We start from the raw sequence: 15,319 nt of genomic DNA on the forward strand, positions 1-15,319 counted from the left end.
ATTCCTGTATTTTGAACAAGAGGAAGACTCAGTTTGAGGTCACGTGACGTGGAAACATGGCGTCCTGGTGAAAACTTGCCGGACGACGAGGATGCTGACGCATATGAATATTTAGCTATATAAAGCAGGAATTCGGCGATATCTGACATCCCATTTCTATGGTAAACTGTCTCTTTTTTCATTTTTGCTTATAAGCTAATTTAAACCCTGTTGCCATGTCCTCCTTACCGTGCTTTGTGTTGTGACTGTGGCTGATGTTGCCCCGGTGCGTACCGTTCTCTAGGTTTGGCCAAACTTCGTTCAAAAACCTGTCACTGTAATGTAACTGTAATTGGTGGCAATGTTACATAGACCATAAATTGTGACTCAAGGCCATTTCTGAATCATAACGAGCCACTCTTAAATTCGGCACACATATAATCCACCAGTCAGCATTTATTTCAATAAAAATTCAACGTTTACACTTCGTTCACACTGTTCGCTCCTGGTCTCCGCGGTGTATTATGGTGGAAGAAGATTCTGTAAATAATGGCGAATCAGTTCTAAAAGTTTAAATTATATTCTAATAAGTGCTTTTGGTCGGTTATATGTATGCCGAATTGAAATGTGCATCCCAGCGAATCGTAAAACGTCCTGAGTAATATGTTTTGAGGTATGAACATTTGCCAATAACCAAAGCGACATTAAATTGTACGATCTTTTGATGGATTTTGGTGTGACGTTCTCCTGCATCCAAAAAAAGACAACGGCACGTATCGGGACAGTTAGGATCTACGTCTTTCTTCAAAGAAACTGTCGGCCATTAGGATATACAGTCTTTGATTACATTTCTTTCTTTTTCTAGAAAATGAAGCTGCGCGTCCAGTTGCAATGCAAGAACCTACACGAATACCTGAAAGAGTTGAGTCCGGAGATTTTGGACAGATTGTACAACCATCCAGCCACATGCTTGGCTGTCTACAGGTGGGTAATATTTAGTTAGGTGCGTTATGTTTCTATACGAATAAATATATGACTCAAGAAGATCATGATGTGCAGTTTCATCCTGAGTCTCATCCTTTACAGGGAGCTCCCTTCCCTGGCCAAGAATTATGTGATGCGAATGCTGTTCCTAGATCAGCCTCTCCCCCAGGCAGCAGTGGCTCTGTGGGTGAAAAAAGACAGTCAGAAGTGAGTCACCTATCTTGTCATGCCCTCAGTACCTTTTTAGCCTACGGACTATTTGTTACACTTGTCAGATACTTTGAATACATGCTCCTAAAATTCCCAGGCTTGACACTGATAATCACTTTTCATCAGAGTCTTAATTTTGTGGCTCTGGCTTCCAAATGGCAGGGATCATGATGAGTGTGTGTCGGTGTTGTCGGGCCTGCGCCTGTGGCACGGCCAGCAGCTGCAGGGTGGACTGCAGGGATACATTTTAAACCCCGTGTTCAAAGACAACCTGAGGATAGCGCTGCTGGGCGGGTAAGTCAGTTCCCCCCGTTAACAGGGTCCGTGTTTCTCCGCTGGTTTTTCTGGCACGCACAGAGGTTTAGCTGGGACCTTCCAATTGGGAATTTCCGACTTTCCGACACCGAATGAGATGCAGATGCAGGTAATGGCAACCAGAACGAGGAAATGGGCTGATCCTGTTTACGACTGGCCAGCCAGTAGAGGAGGTTAGGGGCGGTGTGTGCTATGCTATCCCAGCGAGCTTTTCTATTGGTTGGCCAGTTGTTTTGGTTGCCATACTACACAAGAAGCTACTGTATCCTCTAGAGCAGTGATTCTCAACCTTTTTCATATCAAGGACCCCTAATTTAGTCCACATTAGAGCCACAGTAGGACCCCCATTTGATGAGATTTTGTCTCTCAGACCCAAATCTGAGAATACTTTATTGCTAGATACGTTTCTGTTCACAATTCCATGACTATCTGTATTGTAGGTAGAGAGATAACAGTGAAACTATGATCAAAACAGTCATTCTTCTACATTCTCTAACTGTGTTAACTTCTTGTAAATTAAATAATGCCGAAGTTTAACAATAGATCAGTTTGCTGGGGACCCCCTGGAACCCCCCTCAAGGACCCCTGGTGGTCCCCGGAACCCCACGTTGAGAACCACTGCTCTAGAGTAACACTAAATGATGAGGTAAATCTCGGACTTTTGGACTCGCAGTGCAGTCGTTTGAATGCAAAACCCTTTTGAACTGAACTGTTCCTTTTAAGTAGGGCTCCCAATTTGCATACCAAAACTCTTTTCTTTTCTGAGTGTTTCTATCGAACGTCCCCGCTGCTCTGTACATGCACAGGGGCAAAGCGTGGGCGGACGAGGGCAGCTCCCTCGGCCCGGACCGCCACGCACGGGACATCGATAGCCTGGACCGCTACGCCATGGAGCGCTGGGAGGTCATCCTGCAGTTCATGGTGGGCTCGCCCAGTGCTGCCGTCAGCCAGGACCTGGCTCAGCTGCTCATACAGGCAGGCCTCATGAGAAGGTAACACACTCACACGGCTGTGTTAAAGTAGCAATCTGCGAGATATGTGTTCTTTTTTTCTTTTTTTATCACTTTATTTTTGGAGTTTTTGTCGTGGTAAGTAAGGATCACCTCAAGTCCATATCAGTCCCAGTCCATCTAGTCCTCAAAGTAAGTTAAAATGACTATTGTCTTATGACATTTATCTAACAAGTTCACATACAAACCCATTTTTGAAAAAAAAAAAATTAAATGTGATAATACTGGTAAACCACATACATAAAGTTAAGGGAGGAGAGAAAAAGTCATATCCATATTCATATGTAATAACCATTTCGACCAATACTTACAAAATGTATCGATACAAAGTCTTAGAGAAAAGGTCAGTTTCTCCATATCATACATTTCCTTTACTATCGCTATCCACTCTCCTTTTGTTGGTGGATCCTTGTCTAGCCATTTCTTAGTTATTGCTTTTTTGCTAGCTACAAGTAATACTTTAAGAAGGTACTTGTCCTGAACGTTAAATTCGGTTGGTATATTACCTAAATATGTAGTCAAGTCAAGTATCAAAACCCAGCATTGATTTTATTTCTGTTAACTAACTCTAGCCAATAGGATTGGATTGCTGGACAATTCCAAAATATGTGACAGTGATCAGCCATTGAGTTGTTACATCGTCTCCAGCAATGTCCAGATTCTGGTCTACCATTCTGTAAATATTTTCTTCTTGGAGTGAGATATGTGGTTTATTGTTCGATTTAGTCTGCATCTTTGGTGCTCAGCGCTCATTGCTGTGGTGTTTCTGCACTGCTCGTCCCTGTCAATCAAACAGTGTGGGGGCGGAGCTTGGATTTTCTGTTGATGCAGTTTGTGTTTCTCTTTTATTTGTCTGTTCAGCCATGGTGGCTATCGCTGCTCATGCTAACTACCCAGTTCTTCTTCTGACAAACTGGAAAAGCATCACTTCATGTGCGCTAGATTTTTTTTTTTTTCCCAGGAAAGAGCTACCAGACACCGGGTGTTTAGAACAGACAATGGCAAAGCTTTCATGAGCTGGATATAGGAGGAATCACTATTGTGTTATAGCAGACTAGCAAAACGGACATGTATTCATATGCAAAATGTTGCAGATGATCACTTGAACCTCCCTAACATCTTGTCCTCCCCTCCTCAGCGAGCCAGGCGAGGCGCCCTGCATCACCTCAGCCGGGTTCCAGTTCCTCCTGCTGGACACGGCCTCTCAGCTTTGGTATTTCACCCTGCAGTACCTCAACACCGCACAGGTACCTCTACTGAATACTACTGAGTAGATTTGCATAGATTTAGAATAGAATACACCAGTGGTTCTCAACCGTGTGGCATCATCTGAGAGGCTGCAGCTCCCAATATAACAAACACTACAGCAGCTCATTTCACTGATTAGCACACCTTCAACCAGACAGGAGGAACCTACCAGTGAAATAAGCTGTTGGAGTGTTAGGTTGGAATGAAACGCTGCAGACTCTTGGGTCACAAACATGGTTTAAGACAAATGGAATAGAGTGGTTCTCAACGTGGGGTCCGGGGACCACCAGGGGGTCCCTAGCAAATTGATGAATCGTTAAACTTCATTATTTTGTCATTTTAGAATGACTATTTTGATCTTAGTTTCACTGTTATCTCTCTACCTACAGTACAGATAGTCATGGAATTCTGGACAAAATCATATCTGACAATAAAAAAATATTCTGAGAGACAAAATCTGATCAAATGGGGGTCCGTGGCTCTAATGTGGACTAAAATAGGGGTCCTTGATATGAAAAAGGTTGAGAACCACTGGAATAGACTATCTCTGGGATTTCTGCTTTGTACCAGGCACTGGTTAATAGCCTGCAAGAGCCTGATCAATGGCCTGTTTGGAGGAAAGAATGTGTATCGCCTGGAGTGATATGAATACAAAATAAACAAGGACAAAGTGGACCTAATTAATACTCCACTGCTATCAAGTTGTGACACGGAGCTATTAATTGCCCTCGCTGCAAAATGGTTATGCAGGAGCAGGTAAATTAATCTCAACACTTTTTTTGCTCTGTCAGCTCTGAGTAACCTATAATTTTCGGCTAAAAGTTGAAAATTAAACAGGTCTAATATCGCAAAACGTTCTCTCCAGCTGACCCAATCAGACTTCCACTCTGTTCTTCTGTTGAGACTCTTTAAATGTAATTGCTAATCATTCTGTCACGCTCCACTTCCAACAAAAGGGAGAACATGAATGGAGAGAGGGGGGAAAAAATCAGAACAGCTCTGAAATATTGAGAAACATCTAAGCCCCTGTTCCAAATTGGAGAGAAATGAGGGAGGAGGTGACAATCAAAGGCAAACTTGACAGGAAATGTATTTATAGAAGTTACTAAATAATGCAAGAAATTATTGCGCGAGATCAGTAACATTAAGTCTTTCAAATGAGAATCATTTTGCTAGCTTTTGTCCTAGTACAAATGTTTTTGTTTTGGGGTTTTTTTTCAAGAAAAGTAAGAGAAGGTATTAAAATCAAAGGCAAACTTAACTGGAAATGTATTTATAGAAGTTATTAAATCATCACATCAGAAGTTTTCTTTGATTAGGGCAGTCGTTCTATATGGAATGATAATGACTCAAAGATCCCTCTGATGTGTTAAAGTCTCAACTGGCAAATAAGAATAAATTAGCCAGTATGTTTTTTGTTTTTTTTGTTTTTTTCCACAATATTTTTATTTAAATTTCCAACACCATGAAATGCAGCCTTTTACATTCATATAATATAAAATACAACATAAAATTGCTGCATTAACACAAAACAAAAAAACAAAAAGAATGCTCCTCCTGTTTTAACAAATGGTAATCTAACCAAAATGGAGCATATTAATTGCAACAGATACAAAATATAACAAGTATTTATAAGAAAAATAATTTGAAAAAAAATTCTACAAGCTCAGAAACTGCATTGTCCACAAAAATTTGTCATTCACTCGATCATCTGTTAAATCTAAGTCCTTAACATAATTAATGAAGGGCATCCATATATTCTCAAATATACACTGTTTAAGCTTTAATATGTAAATTATCCTTTCTAATGGAAGGCTTGATAACATCTGTCTTATCCATTGATTAGTGCTTGGTCTGTGAACCGTTTTCCATAACAGTGCAATACATTTTTTGGCGTTAAGCAAGCAGAGATCTATAAACGTTCGTTCATTTTTACAATAATTATTTTTCTCTGGATATAAACCCAACAGAAAAAGCTTGGGGTCAGCCAGAACAAAAAAGTTGTTCTAATGCTGTTTGAATCATTTCATGCATTAAAGTGTTTTTTCCAGGACTTTGAGAACAATTTCTGGTACTATATAGCAGTGATTCTCAACCTTTTTGATATCATGGACCCCTAATTTAGTCCACATTAGAGCCACGGACCCCCATTTGATGCTCTCAGACCCAAATCTGAGAATATTTTTATTGTTAGATATGATTTTGTGCAGAATTCCATGACTATCTGTATTGTAGGTAGAGAGATAACAGAGAAACTACTTGTTGTAAATGAAATAACGGTGAAGTTTAACTGTTTTTCAATTTGCTGGGGAGCCCCTGGAATCTCAAGGACCCCTGGTGGTCCCCGGACCCCACGTTGAGAACCACCGCTCTATAGAACCCTTTCCTAAGAGCGCGGCACAAATATGTTTTCACGTTGGACTCCCCTTTCTCTCGCAGACACGAGGGATGGATCTAGTGGAGATCCTGTCGTTCTTGTTCCAGCTCAGCTTCTCCACTCTCGGCAGGGTGAGTCGGTCATATTTTGATCCTCAAATGTCATAATGCGGCATTGGACTTCTGAAACGAATGCTCGGTTTTTAATTTTCTTCGTTATTATTATTGACCACGCGTTGCCCGTGTGCCTCCAGGATTACTCGGTGGAGGGCATGAGCGAGTCGTTACTCACCTTCCTGCAGCACCTGCGGGAGTTCGGCCTGGTCTTCCAGAGGAAGGTGAGGCGCCGAGGAGGAGAGAAAAGAATCACTGATAACACTTCCAACGGTTTCCTCCCCCATTTCCTTATCTCCCCCTTTTAAGATAAGAAGGAACCATAATGATCCTCGTTGCAGCAGCGACATAAGCAATAAGAGACAGCGAAGAAAAATGGGATAGAAATAAGAGTAAAGTATCAAGTCTGGATTGCAGCATTAAGAGGGGGAGCAGTAGCAGAACTAACTGAGGTGAAGAAAAACAACCATATCATATGAGAATATACTAGAAAAATGAAATGTGTGCAATGTATGAATGAAAAATATGAGTATGAGAAAACCTGTGTAGGAGATCAGTTCTATCAATGTGGTTGCAATTGCTACTGGTTGCCAGTAGAGGTTGATACAGGTCATAATGAATGTCCCTTTAAGTAGAAGGTAGGAATGACAAGTATGAGGATATCAGTGGTGGAAGAAATACTGAGATCTTTTACTTAAGTAAAAGTAGCAATACAACAATGTAAAGATACTCCATTACAAGTAAAAGTCCTGCATTCAAAATCTTACTTAAGTAAAAGTACATAAGTATTGGCAGCAAAATGTACTTAGAGTATCAAAGTGAACGTACTCATTATGCAAACTGTCCCCATTTAGAGAGTTATATTTTTCATAAATTATTGGAAAATTAATACTGATTTATTGACATACTTGTACATGTAAGCAGCATTTTAAAGTTGTCAATGTGAAGCTAATCTTAACAATTTAGCTATACTTTTGGGTAGTCTAATCTATAACAATGCTATTTTATAGTTATTTTATAAAGATGATCAAATGTTTTAAATATAAAATATTGATCTGAAAAGTAAATAGTAACTATAGCTGTGAAATAAATGTAATGTAAAAAGTACAATATTTCCCTCTAAAATGTAGTGGAGTATAAGTACAAAGTAGCATAAAATGGAAATACTCAAGTACAATTTTGAGGTACTTGTACTTTACTTAAGTACAGTACTTGAGTAAATGTACTTAGTTACTTTCCACCACTGGAGGATATGAATGAAAAGTATGAGGAATGGAGTACATCATCATTATGAGAGTGTCCAAAATAACAGCAGTAGAACTTGCAGAGACACAAAAGACTGAATGCAGATTATGTACTGTATGAAAATATACTAAAAATATAAAATGCATGTTGTAGGAAATCGGTGGAATCATTTTAAACGAATCGATACATCGGCTTTAAAAAGCATTCATCGCCCTTGGACTTTTTCATATCTCATTGTTTTAGAACATGGAATCACAGTGGATTTAATGAAGCTTTTTGCCACTGATCAACAGAAAAATACTCTATAATGTCAAAGTGAAAACAAAATCTAAATGAATGACAAATATAAAACGGAATGTAATAGATTCCAAAGGCATTCACCCCTCAGTATAAAATAGAGGCACCTTTGGCAGCAGTTACAGCCTTGAGTCTACAGTATTTGGATGAGTGTCTATCAGCTTTGCACATCTGGACGCTGCAATTTTTTGCCCATTCTTCTTTGCAAAATTGCTCAAGCTCTGCTGTCAAGCTGGATGTGGGCCGTGACCTGCCACAGATTAAACTGGATCGAGGTTCAGTCGCTCCAGGACATCGACCTTTTTGTTTTTAAGCCATTCTCTACTTTGGGCCTGGGGTTCATCGTCCTGCCAGAATCTCGAATCTTCTCCCGAGTCGCAGTTCTCTTACAGATTTTCCTCCAGGATTTCCTTGTACTTTTCAATACCCTCTATCTTCACAAGCCTACAGCCTGGCTTGGCCCCCGCTGCAGAGAAGCAACCCCACAAGCATGATGCTGCCGCCACCATGCTTCACGGTAGGGATGGTGTGTTGCGTGGTGATAGGCTGGCGCCAAACCTAGCGCTTAGTGGTGAGGCCAGAAAGCTCAATTTTGGTCTCATCAGAGCATAGAACCTGCCTTCACGTGGTCTCAGAGTCTCCCACGTGCCTTCTGGCAAAGTCTAGAGATTTCACGCGTTTTCTTTGACAACGGCTTTCTTTTTGCCACAGGTGAGGCGCCCAGTATGCACAGTTTCTCTCATCTGAGCCATGGAACACTGTAACTGGACATAGGCCTCTTGGTGGCCAATGCCCTTCTCGCCCAGACAGTCAGTTTTTGAGAACGGTCTGTTGTAGCCAGATGTACAGCAATCTCTGAACCCATTGTTTATCGGTCTGACGACGATTAGACTCTGGGGGCAACAGCCAATATTTCGGGGTTTCCGGTGTAGGCAGCGGACATCCGGGCCAAGACTTCCTCTTCCGTGCGCCGGTTATTGGTTACAGTCCGATTAGCAACTTGAGACGCGAGTGGAGCGAATGGAGTTGGAGTTGAGAGACGACATCTCATATGCAGATATCTGTTTATAGAGATTAGCCGAAATGTCGTCTGGACCTAAAAAACTTGTGAAACAATCCGTTCGTAGACGTCGTCTCTCAACTCCAACTCCATTCTCGCGTCTCAAGTGTCTCACAGAAGAGGAAGTCTTGGTCCGGATGTCCGCTGGCTACACCGGAAACCCCCAAATATTGGCCATCGCCCCCAGAGTCTAATCGTCGTCAGACCGATAGACGATGGGTTCCGAGATTGGAACTTTGTACAGTTGTCCCATATTCTTCCCATTTCTTCATAATGGAGTTTACTGTGCTCCAAAGGATATTCAGCACCTTGGAAATGTTCTCATTATATCCTTCCCCTGATTGGTGCTTCTCATTAACCTTATCTCAGATTTGCTTGGAATGTTCCTTCATCTTCATGATGTAATTTTTGTTAAGAAATGCACTGGCCAACTGTGGGACCCCCCAGATAGAGGTGTATTTCACCTCAAATCATTTGAAACACCTTAATTGCACACAGGTGATCAATTTGTAGAAATTTGTTTTCACTTTGATATTTTTCTGTTGATAGGTGGTAAAAACGCCTAATTAAATCCACTGTGATTCCATGTTGTAAAACAATAAAATATGAAAAAGTCTAAGGAGGGTGAATACTTTTCATAGCCACTGTATATACAGTACGCAATATTGTAATTCTTCCCTCTTTTCTCATCAGAGGAAGTCAAGGCGGTACTATCCCACCAGACTGGCCATCACTCTGGCTGCAGGGGTCACTACCGACTCTTCCTCTTCCTCCTCCTCCTCCTCTAACATGGGTGCCACCCCTGGGACCGGAGACACGGGGTTTATTGTGGTAGAAACCAACTATCGCATCTATGCCTACACAAGTACGTCTCAATACAGGTTAAAGGTTCTACGTGTAGCATTTTAACATCGATAAACCATGTCTACATCAATGCTGAGAGATGAAATAAACAAGACCATTGCTGTGAAGGTTAGCAGCCTCTACACTGCAATTTTATGTTGTGAGCCACCGGGTCGGATTTGGCGGGAAATCTGCTTTATGGCACAAAACAGGAAGAGGGCGCTGTTCTTCAGCCCAAACAGAGCTAAAGCTAAAGTTTCTGCCAATGACAGATGTTGGGAGGAGTGAAAGGCCGATTGAAAATCACTTCCAACATGTTTATCCACTTCAGTAAAGCCAAAAACGCAAGGGGTTTATGGGAAATGTGGTCTTAATTTTGAGAAATACCAGCTACTACTGTTGTGAGATAGAGGCTTCCAATTATCTCCATGGCCTCATTTGTTTACAGTAATTATACCAAGGCATCGCAAATAATTTGACAATGTTTAAAAATGATACACATAGCACCTTTAAAACGAAGCACATTTTCAGGTTGTAGCGGCATGAAAAGCTTACTTACTTTTCTTGACTTGAACGCATTTGTGTCTCACTCCCAGACTCCGAACTTCAGATCGCTCTCGTGGCTCTCTTCAGTGAAATGTTGTACCGGTTCCCCAATGTGGTGGTGGCTCACGTGACGAGGGAGTCCGTGCAACAGGCCATCGCCAACGGCATCACCGCACAACAGGTACCCAGCTACTTTACACACAGCCAGTTGCACCAGCTGAACGTAAGCTCTATCGTAAGTTAGGGTGTAAAGTCTACACTAACTGTTACGTTGAAACTAGTTAGTTTGACGCTAAAGCTGTGTCTTTGTTTAGTTGCACCATGAGACTTAAGGTACATCTTAACTAGTAGAGCGTAAACCGACCACTAACCAAAACATTGTCGCAGACAGTGACGTTTTCCCCTGCCGCACCGTTAATATAGAACCTCCCTGATAGAACCTCCTTGTGCCGCACCTAGAGCTAAAATCAATGACTATCATCTAACCATGGCTACACGATAGCAACAGAAAGATTAGAAACCTTGGAAATTTGCAAATGTCTACAAAAACATCAACAAATAGGTACGTTATCGAGTATAAAGTAGGCTATAAGGATTCATAGTTTGCCTCCTATACCCTATACCAGTCATCTGCCCCCCCCCCCCCCCTATTTGCCTCAGCCCGCCCAAGGTTTCTTCCAAGTTTTCCTACCAAGGTTTTTCGTGGGAGTTTTTCCTTGTGTGCATTTAGGGTCTAAGGCTGGGGTGCCGGGTATGTTAGGCTATGTAGAATAGGTAGTTTGTTTTATCTTGCTAAATCCGCTCTTGCCTACCTGTGTTTTTCTGTTTGCTATGTTTGTCTTACATAACTTTGTTCACCATTGCTTGTGTTTCGTTAGACCTAGCTAGACACACTCTGTAAAGTCCTCTGAGACATGCTTGTGACAAAGGGCTATATAAATAAACTTGACTTGACTTGAATCTAGCCTAGATAGTAGCCTACAACTAGGCTAGAATTAATACAGACAACAAGTGACATCAAGTGGTTTAACCGTTATTTTCAAGGGAGCAAAAGTTAGGCATTTCCCCCTCATTAACCATTATTGATGGCTAAAGAAAGTTGTAGATTTGTTATTCGTCAGTTCAGTGATCTAAACTCATGTCCTAGATATAAGTCAGTGGTTCCTCCTGTCCCCCTGCAGTGTTGTCACTCTCCATACTACCTGAATGTCTGGAGCATCTCTCCTTAGCAAGTGAAGTGAATTGAAGTGGAGCAATATACACATCAGGAATGTAGCTTGTTACATCATCTGGGAGACTGAAATGTTCGAATTATTGAAATATGCATGTCAGACACGTGGAAACTTTATGAAATCGCTGCATAAAGTACGTATTCTGCATAGATGAATATAAATAATCACCCCAAGTGTCTATAATACTCTATAATACTGGCTAACACCCAAGTCTGAACGCACCACCGGGGAAGCCTATAAAATGAAGCCTAATTTAGGCTCCGATGCTGTGTGCGTTATCTCTGCTCGGGGAAAACGAAAGCACGAGTATAAATCAAAATCATCATACTGTTCAAAAGGATGTGATCCGTCACGGAGGACGCGTTGCCGACATAAACCACCCTGGATGTGTCCCTCCTGCTCCTCTAGCAAGTTAAAAATGTCTGTCAAATTGATGTGCCGTGCCAATGGTTATTTTACGGAGGACTTTACACCTAGTAGGAGGTAGGTGTAAGTTTTAAATTGAAACTTAAGTCTACGTTGTAACTATTTCAGTTGGGTAAAACTTTAGTAATGCGTAAACTCGGGCTTAGTGAGACTTTACGTTCAAACTAGCCTACGTTTGAACTTAAGCTCAGCTGGTGCAACTGGCTGCAGCAAACCATGCTCTGTCCACATAAGACCTTCAGTAGAAATTAGGGATGGGACGATATATCGCAGTGCAAAAATGTGACAATGCATATCATGGGGCAGAAAAATGAATTGTGATATTAGCTGCGTTTTATTCAGCTGTAGTAGACACAATTTCACAAGCTCTCCGTCCAAATTATATTATTTGCTCTTTGTAATGACATTTTTAAATTGTTGTTTACATTCCAGCGAGCCAGTGACAGCTAGAAAGACTCGTCGCTCAGAAATAAACATAATTCTGCACAGTCATACTTTGTTGTCATTAAACTTTTATTTATCACACGGTATCGTGGCTGTATCGAATCGCGAAGCCCATATCGCGTATCAAATCATATTATGACATAAGCATATCATCCCATCCCTAGTAGAAAGGTAGGCCACAGAACAACAGTTGATTCCAAGCCATATACGGCAGCATGACCTTTACACCTTGCTCTGACGTGTTTTATCCATATCCAAATAAACTATCCAGATACAGCTCACATATTAATAGCAGGTATAAACGGGTTCTATGACTGCTCTTTGTAGATGTGAGTTTCCATTGGAAACTTTGTCTCCTCCACCTTATTATGCACAATCTCCATCGTAACTTCCATGTCTCTTTTGCTTTTTTTTTTCATAGATCATCCACTTCCTAAGGACCAGAGCACACCCTGTCATGCTCAAGCAGGTACATTAAACCCACCCGTCCTTTTCACACTGTTAATTCCAGTAATAATGACTGACTGACCTGTGACGGGCCCACCACGGCGCTCAGCCTGTCTTCACCTTCTATTTCCGTCCTTCAGACCCCGGTACTGCCTCCAACCATAACGGATCAGATCAGACTGTGGGAGCTGGAGAGAGATCGACTACAGTTCACAGAGGGTGAGCGTGCACGTGTGTTTGTACGCGAGTGCACGGGGAGTGGATGTCGGTCTCGCAATCATAACCGACTATGGATTTTCGATTCTTTTGCTCTTTATTTTCGGCTTCAGTAACATGGATCAAACATCTTTTTATTCACAATATAAAACGTCATTGCTTCAGGCCAAATTAACACAGTTGTTTTTAGTTTTGAGACAAAGCTTGGAGGAATTTAGAATCAATTTGCTGAAAGGAAACCTAATCGAAAGCTGAACTGCTCTCCGGTGGAGCCCCAGCTCTCTGGAGAGCTGCTAAGCTGATTGATTTCTCAGGGCTTCTTCATTTGTCCTGCCTGAAGGTTATGACTGACAGAGGCTGGCCTCAGTCTGTTGATAGCGCTCAGTCAATACAGCTGAGTTGTAACCCTCGCTCTCCGATGTGTTGTAAACTGTAACAGAGCGAATGAGTATTGACTCGGTGCTGGCCTTTAACCTCATTTCTCATCTGTTTGTGTGTTCATTCTGCTGTTGTTCCTGTCAATGTCTCCATCAGGAGTGCTCTACAACCAGTTCCTCTCCCAGGCTGACTTTGAGGTGCTGCGAGACAGAGCTCAGGTTGGATTTTGTTTCCTATCTCCAGGAGTCAGTTCAATTACAAATAATAATTTATTACAATTAATAATATAATCCTATAATTCATTATATTTTCTAATATGAAAAAAAGTAAAAGTATAATTCTCCACCATTTCATAATGCACAAATGTCACATTGTCTTTCTGTCCCAGTAAGTTCAGCTGCTACTGATACTACTGCTGCTGGAGTTCATACATTTCTACTTACAGGAATACACCATGTTTTACCATATTTTTCCTCCATCCATGTGTACTTTGTTGGCTCCTGTGCTCCATGCTCACACTTTAGCATACACTATGTTGAGTGATAGTAGGCTCCATGCTCACACTTTAGCATACACTATGTGGAGTGATAGTAGGCTCCATGCTCACGCTTTAGCATACACTATGTGGAGTGATAGTAGGCTCCATGCTAACGCTTTAGCATACACTATGTGGAGTGATAGAGGCTCCATGCTAACGCTTTAGCATACACTATGTGGAGTGATAGAGGCTCCATGCTAACGCTTTAGCATACACTATGTTGAGCGATAGTAGGCTCCATGCTAACACTATAGCATACACTATGTTGAGCGATAGTAGGCTCCATGCTAACACTATAGCATACACTATGTTGAGCGATAGTAGGCTCCATGCTAACACTTTAGCATGCACTATGTTGAGTGATAGTAGGCTGTGTTAGCATGGAGCATCGGAGCCAGCGATCTACTGGGGACACATGTATGATTTTGGTGTCCTAGTATTGAAGTTATTTATTTCATGTTTTCCTTTGATGTATCCTATTACTTTTTTGCTGCTGCAACGGTCCAATTCCCCCACAGGGATCATTCAAGTTTCATATAACCTAAACCACGTTCTTTGTCTCAAACAAAATGTTCCAGCAAATTAACCTGTTGCAGTTACACCAATACAGACCTACGGAAGGGGAATGGGGCCAAATGTGAAAAATGTATTCGAGTTCTGTCAGAATTCTAACTTTAACCTCAGAACTCAGATTTTTCACGTGGCCCTAATCCTCTTCCGTACAGATCTGCAGCACCTGTTAGATGCATATGACCTTTTTTAATGTATTCACTCTGGGAACTGCTGATATTGTGTGTTGCTCCATCAGCAGGCTGTTGAATGTTGTCTCTGTGCAGGGCCTGGGCTGCCTGGTGTGGCAGAACGTTGCTCACAGGGTGATGGTGGTGACGCCGCAGGGACACAGCGAGGTCAAGAGGTTCTGGAAACGACAGAAGTCTCACACATAACTGGAGGAAGAGGAAAAAGGATCAACGATTTCACACTGGAGGACAATTATTCCTGTAGCGACGATTTGCAAATGTTTTCTGAATCTCGGGATCTCCTGCTGCTGAGATTGTTCAGTGTGTGTGCAGCAAGACAAAAAACTTTGGCTGTGAAGAGGAGATTGTAGAATTGTTTTGTATATTGACTTTCCATGTGTTTTGGATTAAATGGTCATATTGAAAAAATGAGCACCTTACCTCATTTTTACCCCGTCTGTTTTAATGTGATTTAGGCAGATAAGCCCATAATTAATTAATGACTTATTTGCATAAAGCAAGGAATACATATGGATTTGGATAATAATAATAATATTGTTAACTCAGCAGTCAGCAGGGATTTATTTATTTATTTACTAGTTTATTTGTCAGGGACAATGCAAAACAAACATTGTAACAGTTTACAATAACATGATACAGATGTTTTGCAT

At 41.4% G+C, this 15,319-nt stretch overlaps 1 protein-coding gene across 1 annotated transcript; it reads left to right on the forward strand.

Annotated features, from left to right (window-relative positions):
- The first annotated feature begins 45 nt into the window (after positions 1-45).
- Positions 46-15,080, forward strand: gtf2h4 (general transcription factor IIH, polypeptide 4). Its single transcript, XM_071533887.1, has 14 exons — positions 46-161; positions 845-963; positions 1,066-1,170; positions 1,336-1,467; positions 2,295-2,480; positions 3,637-3,745; positions 6,186-6,254; positions 6,377-6,460; positions 9,532-9,703; positions 10,278-10,408; positions 12,751-12,798; positions 12,917-12,995; positions 13,527-13,588; positions 14,745-15,080. The coding sequence occupies exons 1-14, from the start codon at positions 159-161 to the stop codon at positions 14,853-14,855; spliced, it is 1,410 nt and encodes a 469-aa protein (XP_071389988.1). The 5' UTR covers positions 46-158; the 3' UTR covers positions 14,856-15,080.
- The last annotated feature ends 239 nt before the right edge of the window (positions 15,081-15,319 follow it).

The sequence above is a fragment of the Centroberyx affinis genome, unplaced genomic scaffold (assembly GCF_046629955.1).
Source record: "Centroberyx affinis isolate AG114_WGS23_722 - 3 ecotype Tasmania unplaced genomic scaffold, CSIRO-AGI_Caff_v1 ptg002451l_1, whole genome shotgun sequence".
NCBI classification, from domain to species: domain Eukaryota; kingdom Metazoa; phylum Chordata; class Actinopteri; order Beryciformes; family Berycidae; genus Centroberyx; species Centroberyx affinis.